This window comes from Lepisma saccharinum, chromosome 2 (genome assembly GCF_977018435.1).
Source record: "Lepisma saccharinum chromosome 2, izLepSacc3.1, whole genome shotgun sequence".
Lineage (NCBI taxonomy): Eukaryota > Metazoa > Arthropoda > Insecta > Zygentoma > Lepismatidae > Lepisma > Lepisma saccharinum.
In genome coordinates this window covers 105,143,071-105,165,391 of record NC_139230.1, presented here as the reverse complement: position 1 = coordinate 105,165,391, position 22,321 = coordinate 105,143,071, and the positions used below count along the sequence as shown (strand labels likewise).

The following is a 22,321-nucleotide window of genomic DNA, read 5'->3' as shown; positions in this document are numbered from 1 at the left end:
TTGAAAGCATTTACGATATGAACATCATATTTCGCTTTGAAAGGAACGACCCAAGCATATTTACTAAAACTATCAATTACAGTAAGCATATACTTAAAACCTTGATTTCTTTTATACAAACTTCTCAGGTTGCCGCTATTCATCTCCACCAGATCGGCATTCAATAGATCGTCGATGCCTTTCGTTACCACTGGAATACGTTTTTAGTGTTGACGAGCTGGCTTGTGAAGTTCGTTGACAATCCCTTGCATAGACATTCAGTGATTCTGTTTGAACAGAAAAACTGGTGTAAATGGATGCTTAGGAGGAGGAACCTCGTTACTATTTTGTATTAACATTCGATCTCCATTCTCAACATTAAAGACAGTTCATTCTTCATCGTCGGCTATTTGATACACAGAAAGAGTCTCATCCCCAAATGCAAGAGATGTATTTGAGGCTTTCATCACACCACGTTTACTAATGAAAGTCATCTTTGGGACAGTAGGTTGTTTTCCATGATCCAAATAGGAAAATTCATGAAATTGTATGGTGCCATCAAGTAAGAATCGATGATAAGGGCAATGGACGTGAAGCATGTATAGCTTGTTACCCTCAACGAGTTGGAACTTCTCTGTTGATTATGCTCGTGATGTCGATTGCTTGCAAAGAAAATAATTTTGAAAACTTTGGTATCGATACTGACAAGATTACTATGCATTTGTCCGAGTTTATTTTCGATGGGATGCACTCGTTCAACAATATGGTCAGATATATTTTAAAATGAAGGCTTGATTTTTAATTCGACATTCAATTGCTTATACTTCTCCTTGATTTCTTGTAATTTAGCACTCAAAGCAGCCAGCGTCGATTCATGCGCGGAAGCATTGGACTAGATAGTACCAACCTGTTCTCTGACTCTGGCAGTAATTTGCTGAAGACTTTCCACAATATTCAGTTTAGAACTTTTCTCAGGGAGATCATTCCGTAAAGTGGGCATGGAGTTCGGTCACATTTTGAATCGTAGGAAAAGTGGACACCATGTTTCGAAGCGTATCAATTTCAATTTGAATTGCTTCAGTGTTCGTCGCTTCTGATTCTAGTTGCTTCAGTATCTGTGCAATATTTGTTTTGATAGTATGTAGTTCTTGGGAGGTAGGAAGACTAGCTACTGTAGTCTCAAGTGTGGCCAAGGGAGATTTCATACTCTCTACATCGGTACATCTTGGGATGGGACAGATGTTTGCAAAGTCTGAAGGTCACGCTGTATATTATGTAAAACATGAAATGAGTGAGATTTGTTTCCACATTCAAATTTTCTTAATAAACAATCTTTTGCTGATCCGTACTTAACGTTTATTGAATACTGGTCAACAGAGACGACTGATCTTGGAAAGCTTTGATCAAAGCATGAATATTTTTCATTTCATCATTCATCGACTCCAAACTTGATTGAATATTTACAATCGTTGCTTGAACACGTCCGAAATCCTCGTACGTCTCCAATTGCAGTTTTATATTTACCACACTCTTACTGATTACTTTTAATTCTTCCGAGGAGGGTAAGTTGATAATGGTATCTTCTAAAATTTGTAATTTATTTGTAATTCCTACAAGAATACTGTGACCTTCTTCCGTTTGAAGTTTTTTTTTATTATTTCTAATGTCAGAGTACTTTTTTGGTAAGAATCAATTTCCTCGCGTGAATTAGTGATGGCATTATTAATCTGTTCTACATTAAAATCATATTTAATACTTGGTACTAAATTCTGTTGTTCTGTCAAATTAATCTGTATGTTAGAACTTTGATCTTTAAATTCAAGTTTCAATTGTTCGATATCTTTAGTTTGAAGTTGATGTAGTTTTAGTAATTCCTTGTGTAGCGAGTCCACACTTAATTGAATACCTTTCTATAGTAGTTAAATTAACGTAATTCTGTAATAAAGATTTAAGTTCAGCATCAATTTTCCATATGGGGTCAATTAAATGGGTTTGATGGTTGGTAATCTCAGTCTATATACTCGAATTTAATGTGTTCTGCAAAGTTTGCAAACCTATGTGAAGTTTCCTAACACGTTCGTCCAATCTGACAAGTTCGCTACTGTTGTCAGGCATCTCTTGATGACGTGTATTTCCGTAGATGTGGTTAGCCATGATGATTGCTGGGGTATTTTTGTACACGGTATTTCAGAGCGACCCAGACACTATCTTTTTCTCGAGAACGGGAGATCATATCAAGTTGAAACAAAAAATGCACCACTAAGTTGGGCCCAAATAATCCGTAGAAAGTATTTGCAACAACCCGAAAGCCACCCTTTGTGGTTTTAATGGGGGCACATGCCCCGTTCGTGCGATTTACAAATGAGAAGGGTATGTTTGGAATGCAGATTCGGAAAGGCGGGGAAAAATGCGATTGTCATATGAAACATTTGTCTGTACCACCTACCGTTTTCCGTGCAGAAAATTGTTTTGCAAAAAAAGGAATGTGAGCCAAAATCGAAAAACCGAGTTTAACAATTAAGATAAGTGCAACACCATAACAGTTTCGGAAAGTGCAGTACACAAGCTTTCCAACGATATGCCACATGATGACCGCGGGACTAAAAAAGAATGAAACCGCGTGACCCAAAAAAGAGGGTCTAAAGTTAGGGAAGCACTCAAAAATTTCAAATGGCAGGGGGGGTCGAGTAATACCTCGTTGTAAAGGCCACAGAAAACGTGAAAAGGATGAGAACATGATTTTGTAATCCACTGACCGGTTTCAAAATGACGACCAAAACAATTCCGACCCCTAAATTTGGAGTTCCAAAGTGAGGAATTACTTACGTAAATAGCAAAACACAAACACTGGAAAGAGTACATAATATCCTGTACAAAGAATGCCAGCGGAACAGCTCTTTATTCGTGCCAAGGTTTCTACCGTAAATGGTTACTGGTTCGCTACCATTGTCAGACCATGCCACCCGTCACATGTAACGTCAGTGTACTGAACGTCCGGGTGAGAGGTTTGCGGTTTCGTAGTAGTACGTGCCTCTGTGAGTGTATAGCATGCAGTGAGTAGAACGTGATGTCCATTGTGTACGAGTAGGAATAAGCATAAGCCCACGTGTTGGGTAGGCTGCAGTACACAAAACAGCATGCTGGCCCAGTCGACAAATTACAAAGTACGCCAATTGCGGGTGCGTCCAGTTCCATTTGACTGCACGTACGCTGTTTCCACTGCCCGGTTCAACAAAGGCAATCGGAAAGTACTACGGGTCGAGGTGTGACGAGCTCTCCTGCATAGCAGTCGGTTCCAGTGTGCTTCCACTGATAACACGAATACGCCCCTCCAATGTTGGTCTCATTCACCGTTCTCTGTTACAAGTGGTTGCATCGTCGAAGGCATTGTGTGGTACCTCAGGACGTTCGACAGAGCATTCCTCGCGGGTAGTGTGCATTCCTGTACTTAATTCGCAGTGGCAAATTGTTGAATGTGAACTAATAATGCCCTTCACGAACGAAGAAGCATTTGATATGCTCATGGTGTTGGGTGAGTGCCAACGAAATAGTTCTGCTGCTGCTCGTGTGTATGCTGCAAGGTATCCCGATCGGGAATATTGTTCAAGACATGTTTTTCGCACCCTTGCCGATCGTGTACGCAGAAGGGGCAATGTTCAGCCTTCTAGCAGTCACAAATATGACCGCATTGCTCGGCCTGTTCGAGATGAGAGGTCTGCTGGTGTACTTGCAGCCTTCCATCTCAATCCTCACGTGAGTATCAGGCAAGTTGCTCGTGATTCTGGTGTCAGCGCAAGTACAGTGAGAAGGATTTTAAAGGATCACAGATTTCATCCGTACCACGTGTCCTTGCATCAAGAGAAACACGGAACTGATTTTCAAAGCAGGCTGGACTTTTGCATGTGGTCTTAAGCTCAAGTGAATGCAAATGTTCGATTATTTGACGAAATGTTGTGGTCTGACGAGGCTACATTTAAAAGTGATGGTCGGTCAGGTAAATCTGCACAACATGCATTTCCGAAAACTTACGGTGGATGCAAGAGGTTCATAATCATACGTAGATGGTCTGTGAATGTGTGGTGTGGAATCATCGGCGGACGAATAATTGGACCTCATTATTTTCAAGCGAGGCTTATGGATGTTGTGTACCGCACATTTCTTCAGGAACAATTGCCCAGTCTTCTCGAATACGTCCACTTACACATCAGAACACACAAGTGGCTACAACAAAATGGCTGTACAGCACATTTTGAGCTGACAGCGAGGACTCAGGTGAATGCAATGTTTCGTGGTCGCTGGGTAGGTAGAGGTGGGCCTGTGCCCTGGCCTCCTAGGTCACCAGACTTAACATGTTTAGATTATTACCTCTGGGGACGACTGAAAGAAATCGTTTACCAAAATCGCCCTTCAACGAGGGACGACATGATCGAGCGCATAGTTGCAGCATGCAGGCAGATTAGTGAGGCAGAAGTTACTGCAGCACAGAATGATTTCAGTGTCCGTGTGCAGAAATGCATTGAGACCGAGGGAAGACATTTCGAACATCTACTGTAAGTTGGTGAATGTGCATCACACTGGGTGCTTTACCTAGTCTTCTCGTTTTCGTTGTTCATTGGTTTCTGATTACTCTTTCGTTTTTCTTATAATAATTTCAGTTAGGCCTATTTTTCTTGTCAAACAATAGTTTGCAATCAATTGAGAGAAAAGGACCTTTATCGTTGGGGAAGCAGCCGTTAAACACGCCAACGAATTCCTTATTGTGCGTGACAGTAAACAATTCGTTGACAGTCCTAAGCCTGGAGAAAGTGTGAAGGGCGGTCAAAGTTGCAGCTCAAACAAAGCTTACAGTAGTACGGTGTTTCAAGAGTGGACCCATTACCATAATTGTTTGTACATGATCTTATGTACTCTGTCCAGTGTTTGTGTTTTGCTATTTACGTAAGTAATTCCTCACTTTGGAACACCAACTTCAGGGGTCGGAATTGCTTTGGTCGTCATTTTTAAACTGGTCATTGGATTACAAAATCATGTTCGCATCCTTTTCACGTTTTCTGGGACCTTTACAACGAGGTATTACTCGACCCCCTTTGCCATTTGAAATTTTCGAGATCTTCCCTAACTTCCCTAACTAACTTCACACGGTTTCATTCTTTTTTAGTCCCGCAGTCATCATGTGGCATATCGTTGGAAAGCTTGTGTACTGCACTTTCCGAAACTGTTATGGTGTTGCACTTATCTTAATTGTTAAGATCGGTATACTCGATTTGGCTCACCTACCTTTTTTTGCAAAACAATTTTCTGCACGGAAAACGGTAGGTGGTACAGACAAATGTTTCATATGACAATCGTACTTTTTCCCCGCCTTTCCGAATCTGCATTCCAAACATACCCTTCTCATTTGAAAATCGCACAAACGGGGCATGTGCCCCCCACTAAAACCACAAAGAGTGGCTTTCGGGTTGTTGCAAATACTTTCTACGGATTATTTGGGCCCAACTTAGTGGTGCATTTTTTGTTTCAACTTGATACGATCTCCCGTTCTCGAGAAAAAGATAGTGTCTGGGTCGCTCTGAAACACCCTGTATACTTACGACAGATTCACAAGAGCATAAACAATTCGCAATTTGATAAAGAGTGGAAGGAGTTTGTTATATTCACCAATCATTTCAGCATATTGGTGTTCACCTGCTCCAAAATCGTACGTCATGTTCGAATCCAAAGCATAATGCATGGATAAAAACTTCAGTCTACATGGACGATTTCTGCATTCGAAGAGGAGATTATAATTTGCAGCTTTCCTCCGACAGGAAATTTGCAATACGTTTCGTTTTATTAAATACATATAATTTATTTCCCTGTATCGTCATCAACTTGCTGCCAGATGATGTTCAAATACACAATGACCAAACCATTCAGTTGATGACGAATTTCTCTAATCACATTCATGTTCACTGAAGTTTCTACCGGGTGAAGAATGTTTTGCTTCTTAAATTGAAAAACATTCATTGGCATTGTATATTTAAACAAAAGCCAACTCTTTCTCTCGGGCCTCCCCGATGGCAAAAATAGGTTGCTGAATATGCTCTAAATTTAAACCGTGTGATTTCTGGCATTTTGGTGTTCTAACCTAAAAATTGGATAAGTACCAGTGAAACTTATATATTATTACAGTGGACGATACACCGAGTACAACGCAAGAAACACGAGCTATCTGTGACCATTCGTTCAGAAGTTATGAGCAATGAATCATTTTTTCCAAGGGGGCTACATGGGGGGGGGGGGGGTCACCAAAGTTGGAAGATGTGTAGAGTATGTGTCAAGCGTTTTGATAACTTTTGCAACATTTTCAACCTTTTTACTCTATCACTTACCGTTTTCGAGATATAGCCTATTTAAGAAATTTTGATTTCTAAAATTGAGATTTTAGGATCCCAAAACCATGAAAATTCATAGTAAAATTATCCCTACTGCAGTAGTAAGAAAATAATTATATCATTCCTAGAACCACAACGTGGGGTCATGGACTACTAAAACGATTCTGCGCATGCGCCTCTATGATCAAGGAAGCTGGTGCTTCTAGTACCTTCACTGCTTGATACGTTCTCGAAACGAGTGGTTGTACAGTTTTGTCCCGCTATTTAAATTCAGAGTTATAGGCTCTTGGGTCACATATGACCCCACGTTGTGATTTGTGTACAGTATTCGTCTATGGTGAACTGTTTGTAGTGAACTGTTTTATTGGTAAAATTGTCAAACAATGGTACAGTATAAAGACTGGCTAACGGGAGAAGATGCTGCTCGTATGTTGGAGGCGGAAGGGGAGTGGAGTAGTGAGGAAATGTCTGAAATAGAAGAACTAGTAAGTGAAGATGAAGACGGTGATGACGTAGAGTCGGATGTTTATGAAGTCGATTATGAATTTGAAGCTAATTCAGCTGACGAGTTAGAGGAGGTGTCTTATAATCGGAAAGTCATTTACGGTAAGAATGGAAGTAAATGGTTCACTAAGCCTTTTCATGCTAAAACAACCAGGACTCTTCAGAGAAACATTGTGATTCAACTTCCAGAACCCAAAGGTGCAGCTCGGGAAAAGACAAACGAAAAGGGTATTTGGCTATTGTTTTTTTCCCGATTCTAGTGTGGAGAAAATTGTTAAGTACACGAATGAGGAAATCGACAGAAAAGAAACTCGTTTCAAATCTGATCAGCGTTACCTATCACCAACTGACAAAGCTGAAGTGCATGCATGCATTGATTGGTTTGTTATATTTAGCCGGTGTGCTATAAAAAATGCAAGTCTCACACTTCATGACATGTGGTCTGAAGCGTTTGGTCCTTCAGCATTTCGATGCACAATGGCCAGAAACAGGTTTGAATTCTTATTGAATTGCTTACGATTTGACAGCAAAGACACAAGAGTGGAAAGAAAAGCAGAAGACAAATTTGCTGCGATTCGTGAACTGTGGGATATATTCCTTCACCTCTGTTCGCAGTACTACTCTCCGTCACAATATGTCACGGTGGATGAACAGCTGTTGAGTTTCAGGGGGCTGCCCATTCAAAATGTATATTCCAAGTAAACCGGACAAATACGGAATGTGCGATGCTAAGACGTATTATATGTGTGCAACAATACCGTACATCGGCAGAAAAAAAAAAGGGATAGCGCACATGCAATTCCAACCTACTACGTTCTGACCCTCACGAACAGTATTCAGGGATCTAACAGAAACGTAACTGTTGATAATTGGTTCAGCTCTTGTGAGCTCTGTGATAAACTGTCTTCTAGAGGTCTCACCATGGTGGGAACGATGAGAAAAAACAAGTCGGATATCCCCCCAGTTATGACTGAAGTGAAGAGAAAGGCTATTGGTACATCCACATGGGCCTTTCAAGAGGACAGGATGTTGACTTCATACATTCCTTGCAAAAACAGATGTGTAATACTCTTGTCATCTGTGCACACAATAGACCACATTGATGAGGAAACTGGAAAACCTGAAGCAATACCCTTATACAATGAAACGAAGGCAGGAGTCGATCAGTTTGATCAGCTCTGTCATTCCAAGACTGTAGCTAGAAAAACAAGGAGGTGGCCCTTACGAGTCTTTTACGGGATGTTTGATGCTGCATCAATAAATGCGTACGTTATTTTCAGATGCAATTCTAAAGACGGAAAGATGATCAAACGCTCAGATTTCCTGAAAAATCTTGCCCTAGGACTATGTGAAGAGCATATGAAGACTAGAATGGTGAACAAGAGGCTTCCAAGGCAACTCAGAAATGACATTCGCCAAGCACTTGGTTGTGAGGAGGAGCAAAGTGAAGTTACTGCGCCAGTTGGGCGACGACCTGGACGATGTGCTTTCTGTCCTCGAACCAGGTACCGAAAAGGTATAGCAACTTGCTGTTCCTGCTCTAAAAGTCTATGTGCAGAACATAGGAATAATGTCTGTGAATACTGCAAGCCGTAAGATAGTGATTACTCACCGTAGAAAATGTCCAACATCAAAACCAAGAAAAGGAACACATTTTTAATAACAATGCTACGTAAATCATATTGTGTGGTTAATTACTTTCTTATCTGAACTTAACGTGCACAAATATAAGTGATTTGTTTATTTTAAGTTAAATATTGCGAAGATATAAGCAATAAGACACTAAATATTCACCTAGACAAATGCTTAATATTAAAACTAACAAAAAAACACTGCTAATAACATTGTTCTGTAAACAATATTACTTGACATTTTGATGAATTTCTTTCTGTTTTGAACTTAATATACTCAAATGTAAGTATTTCCTTATTTCAAGTAGAATAAATGTTATTCAATGCATAAATAATTTGTTCAAATGTGGGGTCATAGATGACTCCACGTTGTGATTCTAGTTCCAAGAAATGCACGTTGTGGTACTAGGGTTAAACTATTTAAAATACATAATATTTTTCATTTTATAATGAAATGTGATGTGAAATGTTTCACTCTTCAATTTTAACTTCTTCCTGGCTTACCAGAAACAAATTGTCATTTATTGAATTGGCCACATGAACAGCGACACCAATAAAACCAAAGTTCACAGAAATAACGCTGCAGTCATCTATGCTTTGGTATCCCAAATGGAAGTTAGACAGTGCAGAAATCGCTACTTTTTATCCATAAAGAGTAATAATAATGTCACTACCATATACTCAATGCTCAGTAAAGATTACAAAAATGATATACTTGTGAAAAACAAATTGTTACAACATTGTTCGTTGTTTCTATCTGATTATGGATGAAGAAGTAAGAACACAGAAAAAAGTGATATAACAGCGCATGTATTGAACTTCAATGTCGAGGAACACAAAGCAGTAACAAACATACTAACAGGCGCAAAATAGGAGCTTTTAAAGCACATGAGAAATCAATGGTTTCCCGTTTAACAAATGAGACAAACAAATGACACAATTTGTGTGCTAGATTTTTCATGTCTGATGTAGGTATACAATTTGATGATGAATTGAAATTGAGGTTTGATGGTTTCATTTTCTCTTTATATCTAACTAAATAAATAAATTTGTACGTTCTTAATCGACAAACGACCATTCTCTGCACCACTATTATTTAATTGCTATAGATGCACTACGAATATTAATATTTAGAATATGTCATGAATTTATTGATGATTTATTTATTGATATATTACTTTCATTATTTGTTTCAGAAGTTACAAATCTCTTCTTCGTGGCTCTATTTTCAATGGAAATGTTGTTAAAAATGTACAGTTTAGGATTTCAGGTAAGTTTCATTACGAGTTTAATATGTTTGTTTCAAAATATACACATTTAATTTCTGACAGTTGGTTCTTCCATTATTGCCTATGAATCTTACTGGATACTTTTGCATTTTGATACATATTGATTGATTAATTTGGTTGATTTTACTTCACTTTGGACTAATCGCGAAGATGAGGATGTGTGATGATACGATGAAATTAATGAAGGGACACTTACAAAGAACACCCATGCCCAGTCCGGGATTCGAACCGGGGACCACTGTCCAATACGTATGTGATTATATACTTAAGTAAAAATGCACGTAAAAATAGGATCCATATTTCTTATTTTTTAATTCATACTCTTTATAGTAACTATTTTGTACAAGGGTGTAATGGCGAGCACGATGTTCGTGATTACCCCAAAGAAACGTGTGTAAAATAAATAGTTTGTGGAAATTGTTACAGAGTTGATTTTGAAAAGAAGGTATGATGGTTTCCTTAGAATGTATGCAATTTCTAAAATGTTTTCAAATAATTCCATCATTCACCACCAAAGCTTAAGTGCTCTGCAACACCCCGGTTTCCCCTATACTATACAGGGTGTCATTTTAGTTGCGCCCACGGACCACAGAAACGTAAAGAGGACATCATTACAATCAATTTTTCACTATAATATTTCTATCATTCGTGCGTCGTTGCGGCATTACAGGCCTTCAAGAGAGCACTTTTACAGCCAGTATGTGTATGCTGGCAACCCAACGAAACATTTGATTGCATCTGTGACGTTATTTACTGTCGTGAATCTGTTAAATATGGCATAGCTACTACCAACCAAATTAAGTGCTACAAAACAAAGCAAGGAACGCGTTCAGTAACTCAGTGGAAATAAACCGAGACAAAATACGATGGGAAAACAACGTATTGAAAAGAAAGTAAAGTGGTTATATAGGATATAATCTTTTAGCCTACGTGACAAAATGCTCCATAAGTTTTGGTAGCCACAATCCCATTCATATAAATGTTGAGGACAGTCAGAAATGGAATATCATTCAAGGTGGCTCGAATTCTAAGAGGAGCTTCACTTCACTGTTTCATTCCAGCTCACAAACAAAGCTAAGGAATTGATTTAGCACATGGATACGTTTGCTCATCCTCAGAGGGACTGATGGTGTACTGGGAATGCCGTCGCATTGTAATCAATGAGTCCAGGGTTCGATGCCGGGTGCGGTTCTTTCGTGGTTCGTGTTCTACTTTAAACTGTAGGTTGTGAAGCGATTAACTTTTCTGTGGCCTTAAAACATAAGCTCAAACAAACAAGTCATCCACAGAGCACGATAGATTGCACCAGGAGATGGATACGACTAATTTTCAATTCTTCCTCCAAGAAACAAGAGATAGAGGACCCGAACTCCTCTATAATCATTCCTTAATTGCATGGCATGTAGAGCATGTGGCAAATAATTTACAATTTCTTGCTTAAACTTTCATAATGTCGGATGCATTTAGTTGGAGAAGATCTCAGAGTATAGAGCATGATATAATCGATCCTAAAAAGACAAAGATATTTATAATAGTGAGACTTTCAAGAATCCAACAATCAAGATCAATTTTTACACACAAGTAAGTCAGTATAGAGAACAAAAATAAGCTATGTGGAGAAATGTTTTGAGCTATTTTACTTTTTGCTATAATAATTTGGACCACCCTAATACTATATATATATATATATATATATATATATATATATATATATATATATATATATATAATTCTCAACTACGTATTAAGAAATTACTGGTAATGGAGTACCCCTTACACTTCATTTCACTTTCAATCAAGGGGGTGCCATTATTTCTGCGCTCTCTTAGCCAATATTTCACATCTGTTTCTGCGTGCAGGAAAAAAATTTTCATTATGATTATTAGGATATTATTTCAGTTCCCAACACTTACATACAATTTTCTCATTTTTTGGAACTCCGAAATGCCTTTCTTCTGCCCTATTACCTCGCTGTTTGTTGGAAGTTGTGCAACATGTACAACTTTTAATTTAAATTTACACTGTACGAAAATCTCTTCTGTACAGGCGCCGTTGTACAGAAGTATACTCTAGTGCAAGAACCTGATCATGAATGTCACTCAAAACTGTTGCCCTCACACTTGTAGTGCACATTTACGTACACCCGCCACTGATAACCGATAACACAAAATAAAATAGTGTTGGAGCAGCAGCTTTCCCTGCCTACAAGGCATTTGTCCTTGTAAGCTCACGCTGGGGTTCACCATGATTTGACGGACTTCCGAACCATAAAACGCAATTAAAATGTAGAGAGTATTTTTCAAACGATCGAAATATACGGTAAGCTTTTTAAAGCCATAATTAATTAATTCTTTGATGATACAAATAGCTTTCTGTTATCTTTAATGTGTTCAAACTATTAGATTGACAGCTGAAAGTCTTCTATAGCATTGTATTGCTTATAAGCGTAACATTGTACACATGCTATATAGTTTTATTACCTTCCAATAAGTGATATAGCTGTTATGAAAGAAATTCAACTTCAATTAGATAAATTTCATTACATATCAAATCATTTGGAGAAGTGGCATCCTCGATGGCGTAGTGGTAACGTCGTCGTCTTGTAACCAAAAGGTCTGGGTTCGATACACGGCAGAGGCACAGTGGCTCGGATCACACTTTAAACTGTAGATCCAGTCCACATTAGCCTATCTGTGCAAAAAATTGAAGTCGCTTTGGAGAAGTATTGTATTTCATTTAGTATATATCCTCTTGTAGGTTGGCTTATTTCAAGCAAGCTATTTCTAGTATTATTTTTGGTTGCTATAGATTTTGTTACACAGACACCTTCAAAAACTTACACTACAACTATACACAACTACAGATCACCTCACCGCGAACTCATCAAAATACTTTTAAAATGCACATTATAAAACTGTTATTTTCATGAGAAAACATGTGTTCAGTCTTGCCTTCCTTACATTATCCTATAAATCTGACAATTACATGTCGATGTGAAGATAGGAACAACGACGTGAATTTATTATTTTTAATGAATTATTTATTTAGCGAGATGTCATGAAAACTAAATTCTCAATTGGTTAATTTAATGGTTTTCCTTTCTAGGGTTATTTCGTTTCACTTTTCAATCGTTTTGACTGCTTTGTTGTGATAGGCAGTATTGGAGAACTTATTTTGACAAATACAGATATAATGCCACCCCTTGGAGTATCTGTACTTAGATGTGTTCGTCTTCTAAGGGTATTCAAAGTTACCAAGTAAGTATTCATTGTATGTAACTGGTAATATTAGATTTAATATTATAATAATATATTTTTAGTTACTGATTGAGATATAGGAATTAGTAATATCAACAAAAGTAAGATACAATCTTCTTTTTTTGTTCCTACGAAGTTTACAATATGATTAGATTTGGAAGAATTGTGTAAAGATGGTGCACTTTGAAGAAAGTTATTATAAGTGTTGATAAATATAATCAAATATATATAAGGTAATTCCAAGTGATAGTGTGTTGGGTGCTCGACTCACGATTTCATCACCGACGGTTCTGGTTTAGACTCCCAGCCTTTGCATATGTCTGAGACTCCCTTCATTAATTTCATCGGATTACTATTCATTTTCTTAGTCGAGATTAACCAAGAGGGGGTGGGGGACGGAAAATATGCAAAGTATAAAACTAACGTAAAGTTTTCAAAAGGTTTCTAAACCTTTTTTCTAAACTTTTAAAAGAATGTCTTCAACATCCAACTGATGATTCCAGTGACGAGAACAACATGCCAATGAGGAAGATGATAACAGAATCAAACTCTATGAACATTATTACAGAACAAAAGAAAAGTAAAGTAAAATTAGATGAAGAAAATGCTTATTTGTTTACAAAGTGATTGCATGTGGAACAATGAAGATTCAAGAAATTGTTAACTACAGTAAATTCAGCTCAAAATAATTATTTGCAAAATCTTAAACTTGCTTTCTTTGGCTTCAGCAAACCGCTACACAATGTGTTAAACATTTATCTCTTCCGAATGACTATACTCCATGTTCAAAATTGATATAATTGTTAATGTTTGCTGAAAAGTACGTACTGTTCCAAATATATAAGTGCGGGTTCCGCAGAGACCACAGTCACTGATAAAGTGCAGAGGGTCAACCATTCAGTAAACATATCAGGATAGGAAGTGCAATAGACTTTTCCAAGAATGAATGTAGCGACATCGCAAATGGCTTCCAATTTTTTTTATATCTGTAAAGTATTTTGTGTACGAGATCAGAACTAACATAGCTTGAGTATTTCACTTAGGTGTCATTGGAATGTGTCTATTCTCAGGAAAACAAGTTAACGTGCCGGAGATTTTATGTCCGAAGTATTTGACTTTGCGTATTTTGCAGTTTATTTTTAAGTGCTTCTGTTAAAGGTCCTAGAAACCCGTGATTCTATCTTGGGGCCTCCTTCTGCACATGTGCATTTAGTAGAAACATGTTTTACTAAATAGATGATAATTGACATGTTATCGATTTCTCCATTTTTGTCTTTATTTAACTGTCGTAGAAAAGTAGAAACGAATGTTCATTATGAGTTAAAATAGGAGAAGCTTCTATAGGAGCCACCAGGGCTTAGATGCCCCGGTGAGACACGCCCAGGTCTTCCTTGAATAGACAAAAGTTAATAGAAGGTACTGTCGCACAACATATTAAAAATATTGCATAATCACATAGCAATTAAGATGTTACTGATATTATAATATAATTATGCAGGTATTTAATAAATACGTACATAAAATATACGTGTTTCTAAACAGACACACTTAAGGTATTTTAAAAATACGGCTAATATTTTTCCTCATTGAAACCGTAAATATGTAACATGTTCATGTTTTTATTGAGGGGGACCAGTGTGCAAAGATAGAGGATGGCAGGATAGAAATCAGGAGGCGCCAAAAATCCACCTCGACCGGGTCATTGCTTTTTATTTTGAGCTACCCCTAAATAAGATAATAAAGAATAATCAAAATTGTTCACAATGTTGCATTTTCTAGCAGTATGCATTAAAATATATTAAAGGACATCTCGACATAGAAAGAAACACTAACTTGCATCATATGATGCACTTTGCAAATATTATACCTACAAAGATTCATGAAACTGTAAGCATGGCAAAAAAAAAAAACGCACTTTAGTTTATCAATTTATGTGTTTTTGGTGCATCAAGTAGATTTGATGCATTTAGTTTTCTGTGTGTACATCCGAATTAGCAAATTGGATTTTTTATTTCAAACACACACACAAATGATTGTAAAATATTTCCTATGTTGATGCTAATTTAGACGGCCTAAGAGTGTATTATTTTATCTCGACCTATGCAACCAAATGAAACAAACACCGGTGAAGATCTAACATTCAGAAGCGTTTGGAGGGCTTAAGGAAGACGCATTTAAAACTTCAGGTTTTATGTCCTAACTAAAGAAAAAGCATAATAATAATAAAAATTATCCTAACTTCGTTAAAGATGGTGAAACTAGAAATTGAAACAACACACACGACACTCTAGAAAAGTTCAAACTCCGACCAATACTGTTAGGTCCGGAAAATATTAAGTCATATTTTTAGTCGTTTATCAAATATTTTTTTTTTGATATCACGTTAACTGCCACAAATAATGTAAATGAGGGATTATGATGTCAACCTCCTTGACGAAGTTGTTATTGTATCAAAATTATGGTGCCATATTTTATTTCATCGTTTCATGATGTTGTCCTTATATTGCGTAAATTAAAATATAAATAAATGGCCATATGAAAGATATAAGTCAAATAAAACCTTAAGTGTTTTCCACCCGTTTCGCATGGGCAACGAATTTAGGGTATTACATTTCGAGTTACCTGGGCAGATTTGTGCGCTCCGTTGAGCAGGCTTTCGGATTAGACCTATCACCGCCCCCCTCCCCATAACAACGACAATACGCCGTAAACGTATCTAATATTTAAGCTGGCGGTTTATGGAAAAACTTTAGACTGGAACATTTTTACTCAAATTGAAAAGCAAAAAATTATAATTAAAGTAAGTAATGAAACTATTGAAAAATTCGCAACTTAGCCTGCGATTTGTAATATTCATCCTACAATAATGACTCACGAAAAAGGTAATTTTGTAGGTAATAAGTTATCTAACAAGAAAAATTCCTGTATATGTAATATTATGGAATATATAATCCTAAATACTAGTTATGTTGCATGTAGGAATGTATATGGCGGCCATATTGAACAATCCACCATATTCGACGTACCTCAACTCGTAGACTGGTAAACTTTTCTCTATTGTTTTCTCATAACATTTTTGTGTAAGATAGCCTTTGAAGAAATTGCTATTTCTCGGTTGATCTCTAAAATGCATAGACTTTTATTGAAGTAATATAAATTTAACATTGGCTTAAAATATATAAAAATTACTACAAAACCAACACACTATTTGTGATCACTTCCTTTTCTACTAATAAAAAAATGTTTTAAGTTTTTGTTTGAAACACTAGACGTGGCTGTATATAATATTGGAAAACTTAAGTATTCAGCCATGGGCTGAATCGGCCATAATTTCAAATTTTATATTGTTGTTGTCATGGTAACTTGTTAGTTTTACTGATTTGTTATGGAGTTAAAATATAGGAAATGAACGAACACAGGTGTTCAATTTGATACTATACAAATTGTGTGAATAATTACGATAGTAACAAGAAAGATATGATAATAGTAAAGTTATAATATAAGCTCAACAGTTCCAAATCTAGAAAATAAATAAAAAATAAATGTCTCTTATATATTTGCTACTAAATCACTTTTACAGAGTAGGGTTTAGTAATAATCTATACATAAAAAGTTTTCTACATGTCATGTAAAATATGAGCAATATCGCGTAAAATATTTAAAATATGAAAGAAAGGTAATTACACGTTGTGCATAATAAATTTAGTATTAATTTTTCCTCCTGCCTTAAACAAAAAGAAAACAAGGGTGCTGTAGGCTGATAGAAGCAGATTGAACTTGTAATTCTGCTCCTTATTATACCACTATATCTTTCTTCTTGTCCCTTGTTCAATGAAAATTACACTTATCTACGCTAACGTACTGTAGTTACACTTAGAACTGTCACTTTTAAAGTTTCTGATATCTGCTTTTCATGTCCATATGTTAAATTTGTTTCACATGTACCAATCAGCAATGGTGATGTAGTTGTGCAGTTATTCATTTATTTCAGGGTGCACTGAGGAAATTTTAGCAGTATTGATGAGAGTTTTGTATTATGTATTTGAATCCATCATAATGTTTTGAGTCAAATAACATTTTAAATAAATTAAGGAAACGATTTTGTTATGCAAACGCAAGAGATATTTTCAACACGAAATAATTTACTAATAAAATACACATGATGTATGCACACGTCGAATTAACAGTCACAAAATATTTCCTTGCTACCGTATTGAACTCAAGATTTAGCCTAAGAATAGCAAATCCAGATATTGTATAAACTGATACAAAATGTTGTTCAGGTCCTAACATTGGTTGTTTATCTTCATTTAATTTACATATTAGAGCAAGAGAGAGCGAAATCTGTGCAATATTTGTATACACGTTACATGTGTGTGTGTGTGTGTGTGTATGTATATAAATATGTGTGTAGAATAATGCATGTTTTATACTCACACACACATACACACACACCCACACACACACACACACACACACACATATATATATATATATATATATATATATATATATATATATATATATATATATATATAGAGAGAGAGAGAGAGAGAGAGAGAGAGAGAGAGAGAGAGATATACATATATATGTTCTTTATTTGTATTTTCCAGATACTGGAGGTCACTGTCCAATTTGGTTGCCTCACTGCTCAATTCCATCCAGTCAATTGCTTCCTTGTTGCTGCTTCTGTTCCTCTTCATTGTCATATTTGCTCTATTAGGGATGCAAGTATTTGGTGGTAAATTCAATTTTGATAGCACTTCAGACAAACCACGAAGTAATTTTGACAGCTTTTGGCAAAGTTTACTGACAGTATTTCAGGTAAGTATATTTAAAATATTTGTTCATATAGATGTAAAATACAACTGAAGTTGTTAATAATATTTAAACACCGCCGGACCCTGTGGCCGAGCGGTTAGCACATCGCGCTGCGACGCCAAGGGTCCCGGGTTCGAATCCCGCTCGGGCTTGGTTGTTTGTGAATGTCCATTCATCAATTTCATAATTTCATCACTCATCTCCATCTTCGCAAATTAGCCAAGAGGCACAAAACGCGAAGTAAAATAAACTAAATCAATCAATCAATATTTAAACACCTTTGCTTCTACCCAAAGCAGGCCCATCTGAAACAAATAACGAAACGAGTCATTTGTAGATACATGCGGGCAGATTTCAAAATGAGCAAGTAAAAAATATTTTAAATAGCTATATTTTTCCAGACAACTTTTTTATTTGAGGATATTAACCATGTAAACGAAATTATTGTTTTGTTTCCTATGAATTTCTCATTTTAAAAAGTAATAAATTCTATGATGATTTGGAAAAAGTATTATTATTATTATTATTATTATTATTAAGTAAAAATGCTTCCGCGTAGTCAAATGGTTAGCGCTCTCACCTTTTGTGCGTGCGGTCGAGGTCGCGGGTTCGATTCTCAGTGGGATCCGTCAAAATTTCGGCGTTGACCCAGCGTAGTGAGGACGATTTCCCCAATCCACTTGAAAAGAAGAAGTACCGGGCTGTGATCTCGAAAGCTAGAAAACAGCGGCGATGGGACTCGATGCGCTGACCATGCGTCACCCAATGGAAGTAGCGGCTCTGGCAGGCCTTGGCCCTTAGAGGGCTGTTGAGCATGGAGTTTATTTGTAATTATGAAATAAAACAAGTAAGAGAGGAAAACATTAGTGTAGTGCATTATTACTTCTAATCAAAACTATTAATTTACTGAGAAATTTCAGACCATAAGGTGCAATACAACTTACGCACAAATTAATGGTAGGCAAATTGTCTATCGCTTTTATCGTTCTTTTTTAATGTACATTCTGTGTTGTTTTAAGGAATGGAATTCTGTTGATGAGAAGCAGATAATGTCCTCTGCTTATTGGCTTTATAAATTCCAATTCATGGTCATCCTTATCACGTAGGCCAAAAATTTAAATTCAGACATTAACAAAACTGGAGACCATTGGCGAAGTTGTTACCTTCATTCTGGAAATGGTGACTGCAACTCGCCTAAGGGGTAGCTGCATGTTAACATTTGAACAGACCATTCAAACTTTGTTCAAAATTATTTTATGAACACGGAATCAGATAATCTGGGCAATGTTGCCCCCGCATTTCAATCCAACAGCTCATCGGACATGTCCAGCCTGCCAGACACACCCACAAAATGCCACAACTGCATTACACAAGCCAAATGTATTATTTTCCCCCTTGGGAAAAGTTGGTTCGTGCACACAGCATGAACTCTTACAATGTCTCCACGTCTAAGTCATCGTGAAGTTGCACTGTACGAGTGTATCTGTCGGCTCCGATTCAGAGAGGGCACGGTTATGTGCATCACTTTGTAGTCTTCGGAGAGTACTTGGAGCTGCATGTCCCCGACGACACAGGCATAGGTTTGAAAGGATCTAATCAGTATTTTATGTGTGGAGACTCTGCTGTAGAGAGACAGTACTTGGCTTTAAAAAGGCTGTAGAGTTGGCCTATGAGCTGTAATCCATTATTGGCTTATCTTGTCGCCTAGATCTGTTGTTGTAACATGCGGTTTATCGTGTCGCCTAGATCTGCTGTTCGCATAATTAGGAGCAAAAGCTTGCTAATAGACTGAAGGCACCATGTCGCTTGTCACTTACGTTAGTTGGGAACTCGCCCTGTAGCGCGTCGCTTCAGTCTGAGCACCCTTCCATTAAGAAGCTTTCAGACCGAAGTAACAAGTAGCACGCGAATACGGCATATGAACGTGTCGTTTGCTGTTTGAACCCTCATGCGCCATGAATGCTATTTTACAGTCTGGAAGTGTCTGTGCCACTAGTCACATCAGTAGAGTACGCAGGATTTCATCAAGGGGGGGGGGATTATTTCTAAAACTTTCTACAAATTCACATTACCATTGTTTTATTATAATTTAATTAATTATACTCATAATTAATTAATTAGTGTAATTACTGCTAATAATACTACTAATGCAGCTGCTGTTGCTACTTATATCACTACTATTGTAGTAGAGATCTACATAAATATATTTATGAAAGCAGTAGAACAAATTTACTTTCTAGTCCTTCGATTGTTAACAAATTCTAAGAGCATTTTCTGTTTATTTGTTACTCAACGGTTATTTGTGTATGATAGGTGAGACATTTTAAGAGTGAAGAAAATCCATGAAAACAAGTAATATATTAAATTAATTGAAATAATCAAAATATGAAACTCATCCAAGGAGCCGCGGGACAACCTCGCGGGAGATCCGGGTTCGATTCCCGAAATTGGCTGGAATTTATCCAGCCTTGTTCCCGCACCCACCCTGATATCAATGGGTACCTGAGAGCAACCCTAGGGGATAAAGGCTGCCGGAGTATGGTGCTGATCACATCTCCCGCAAAATGGCCAAGAAAGAGAATGTGTGGGGCCCCACCACACCACTACATGTGTCTTCATGGCATGGTACTATATGCACGGAGAAATTTACATTACGTTTTCCTATGGAACTCACCCAGGATGATGAAGAGGCGCGAGAATACATGTTGTTATATTCCACTGAGTCTATGTTTTCGTTCGAAAATAAGTATGTAGACATTCCGACTCATTTTTCACTTCTAGGTGATTCACAAAGCACTTCTTCAACATTATTTAATGATGTGGATGTACACTCAGCATCACTTGAGAGTTCACAAGGGGATGTGAAGTCAGTACCGAGAAGAACGTTCGCAATAACGTCGGCACACTGAGACGAAGCAAGAAATTTTCACATTTCCCGCGAGAGTCTCTGCGCGACTTTTTGGAAAAAAAAATGCAAAATTGAACTCTGCGGCCGCTTAGATTGTGTTTGGAATGTTGTGCTTTTCTGCATGCTGCATGGGAATAATAATTCAAATTATTATTATTGGTTTGAGTTGGTGTTTTAAGTCAACTTTATGCACAGTAAGGCTAATCGGGACTGGACCTACGGTTTAAAGTGGGATCCGAACCACTGTGCCATGTGCCTCCACCGGGTATCGAACCCGGGACCCCTTAAATTATTATTATTATTATTATTATTATTATCACTACTACTACTACTACTATCATTATTATTATTATTATTATTATGGTCGGAGATCTCCTTTGACTGATAAATTAGTCATTTTTAATTCTTTTCTACAGCATTTTCGATAATATTTCAAATGCTCAAGGGGGGTTAAACCCGGTACCCCCCCCGTTGCGTACGCCACTGGTGAACATCCCGTGTCGCTTGTCCGATTGGTCTGAAAGTTTGCTTATACTCATGTCGATGGCACTAATGAAGTTTTGTGGGTTTCTCCTTGTCGTTTCATGCAATCATCATTATCATCATCGCTGCGATTAGTTTAAAGCGAAAGAAAAGAGACCAGAATTACAAATGCTTCAGTGTGTATATCTTTAAAACAAATTATGATAATGATAATAATAATGAAGCTAATTAATACACAAAAATTTAGTTACCAAGAGCTTTTTACGCGTATATTTTGTCCCTTATTATTAATGAAAGTAACGATAACAGGACGTAGTCGACTGTCTAGAATGTTCGTTAATATATTAGCAACCACTGTACCAAATGTCATAGCAACTATCACATTCGTGGAAATGCCTCATGTAAAAGAACCTGACGTTGCAGCGAAAACTCCATTTACTTACATTATAAGCAGACGAATACCATGCAGCTGTACCGACACCAGCGCCTCTAGCGGTTTCATATTCGAGTGGAACCAGCCAGAGCGCACAGAACAGTGCCGTTTTCCACACTACGTTATTCAAGGCGCTGTAGTAAAACTAATCGCAAGATTCAAAATAGGGATCATTTCTATACATTTACTGAAAATTAGAGTCAGTTCCAAATAATAACATGCGCGCAATGAACTTTTTGTTAAAAAGTAAAGTTTAGGCCACACATGTACCCAATATGGCCTACAAATATATTTTCTTCTTTCACATAAAAAATGCAACAGAAATTGTAAAAAGAAAGTACCACAATGTTATTTTTATAGGTAGATATGTATATAGATGCACTTATGTTTTATTTACATAACGACATAATGAGATTACACAAAAAAAAATATACAATCCAATAAACACGGAAGTGATGTATCATAATTTGTCAACCACAGATTACACATTACAGTCTGGGCAAATGAAAGGTCCTTTATCATCCTTAGTAACTCCCACACGCTCTACGTGAACATAAAAGTAACAAATGTCACATTTGCGCATGTCCTTCACGATATATTCCTATGTAGGCCATATTGAGTCTACCTTACATAGTGTTATTT

The 22,321-nt window shown here is 37.1% G+C and overlaps 1 protein-coding gene across 5 annotated transcripts in view; it reads left to right on the top strand.

Annotated features, from left to right (window-relative positions):
* The window catches only part of Ca-alpha1D (Ca[2+]-channel protein alpha[[1]] subunit D), a 1,588,055-nt gene that overhangs the window by 535,434 nt on the left and 1,030,300 nt on the right, over window positions 1-22,321 (top strand). For all 5 annotated transcript variants that reach the window (XM_083117527.1, XM_083117525.1, XM_083117526.1 and 2 more), the window contains exons 12-14: window positions 9,685-9,758; window positions 12,883-13,034; window positions 17,648-17,858. In XM_083117527.1, coding sequence (XP_082973653.1) covers window positions 9,685-9,758; window positions 12,883-13,034; window positions 17,648-17,858 — 437 coding nt within the window. The remainder of the gene's footprint in view (window positions 1-9,684; window positions 9,759-12,882; window positions 13,035-17,647; window positions 17,859-22,321) is intronic.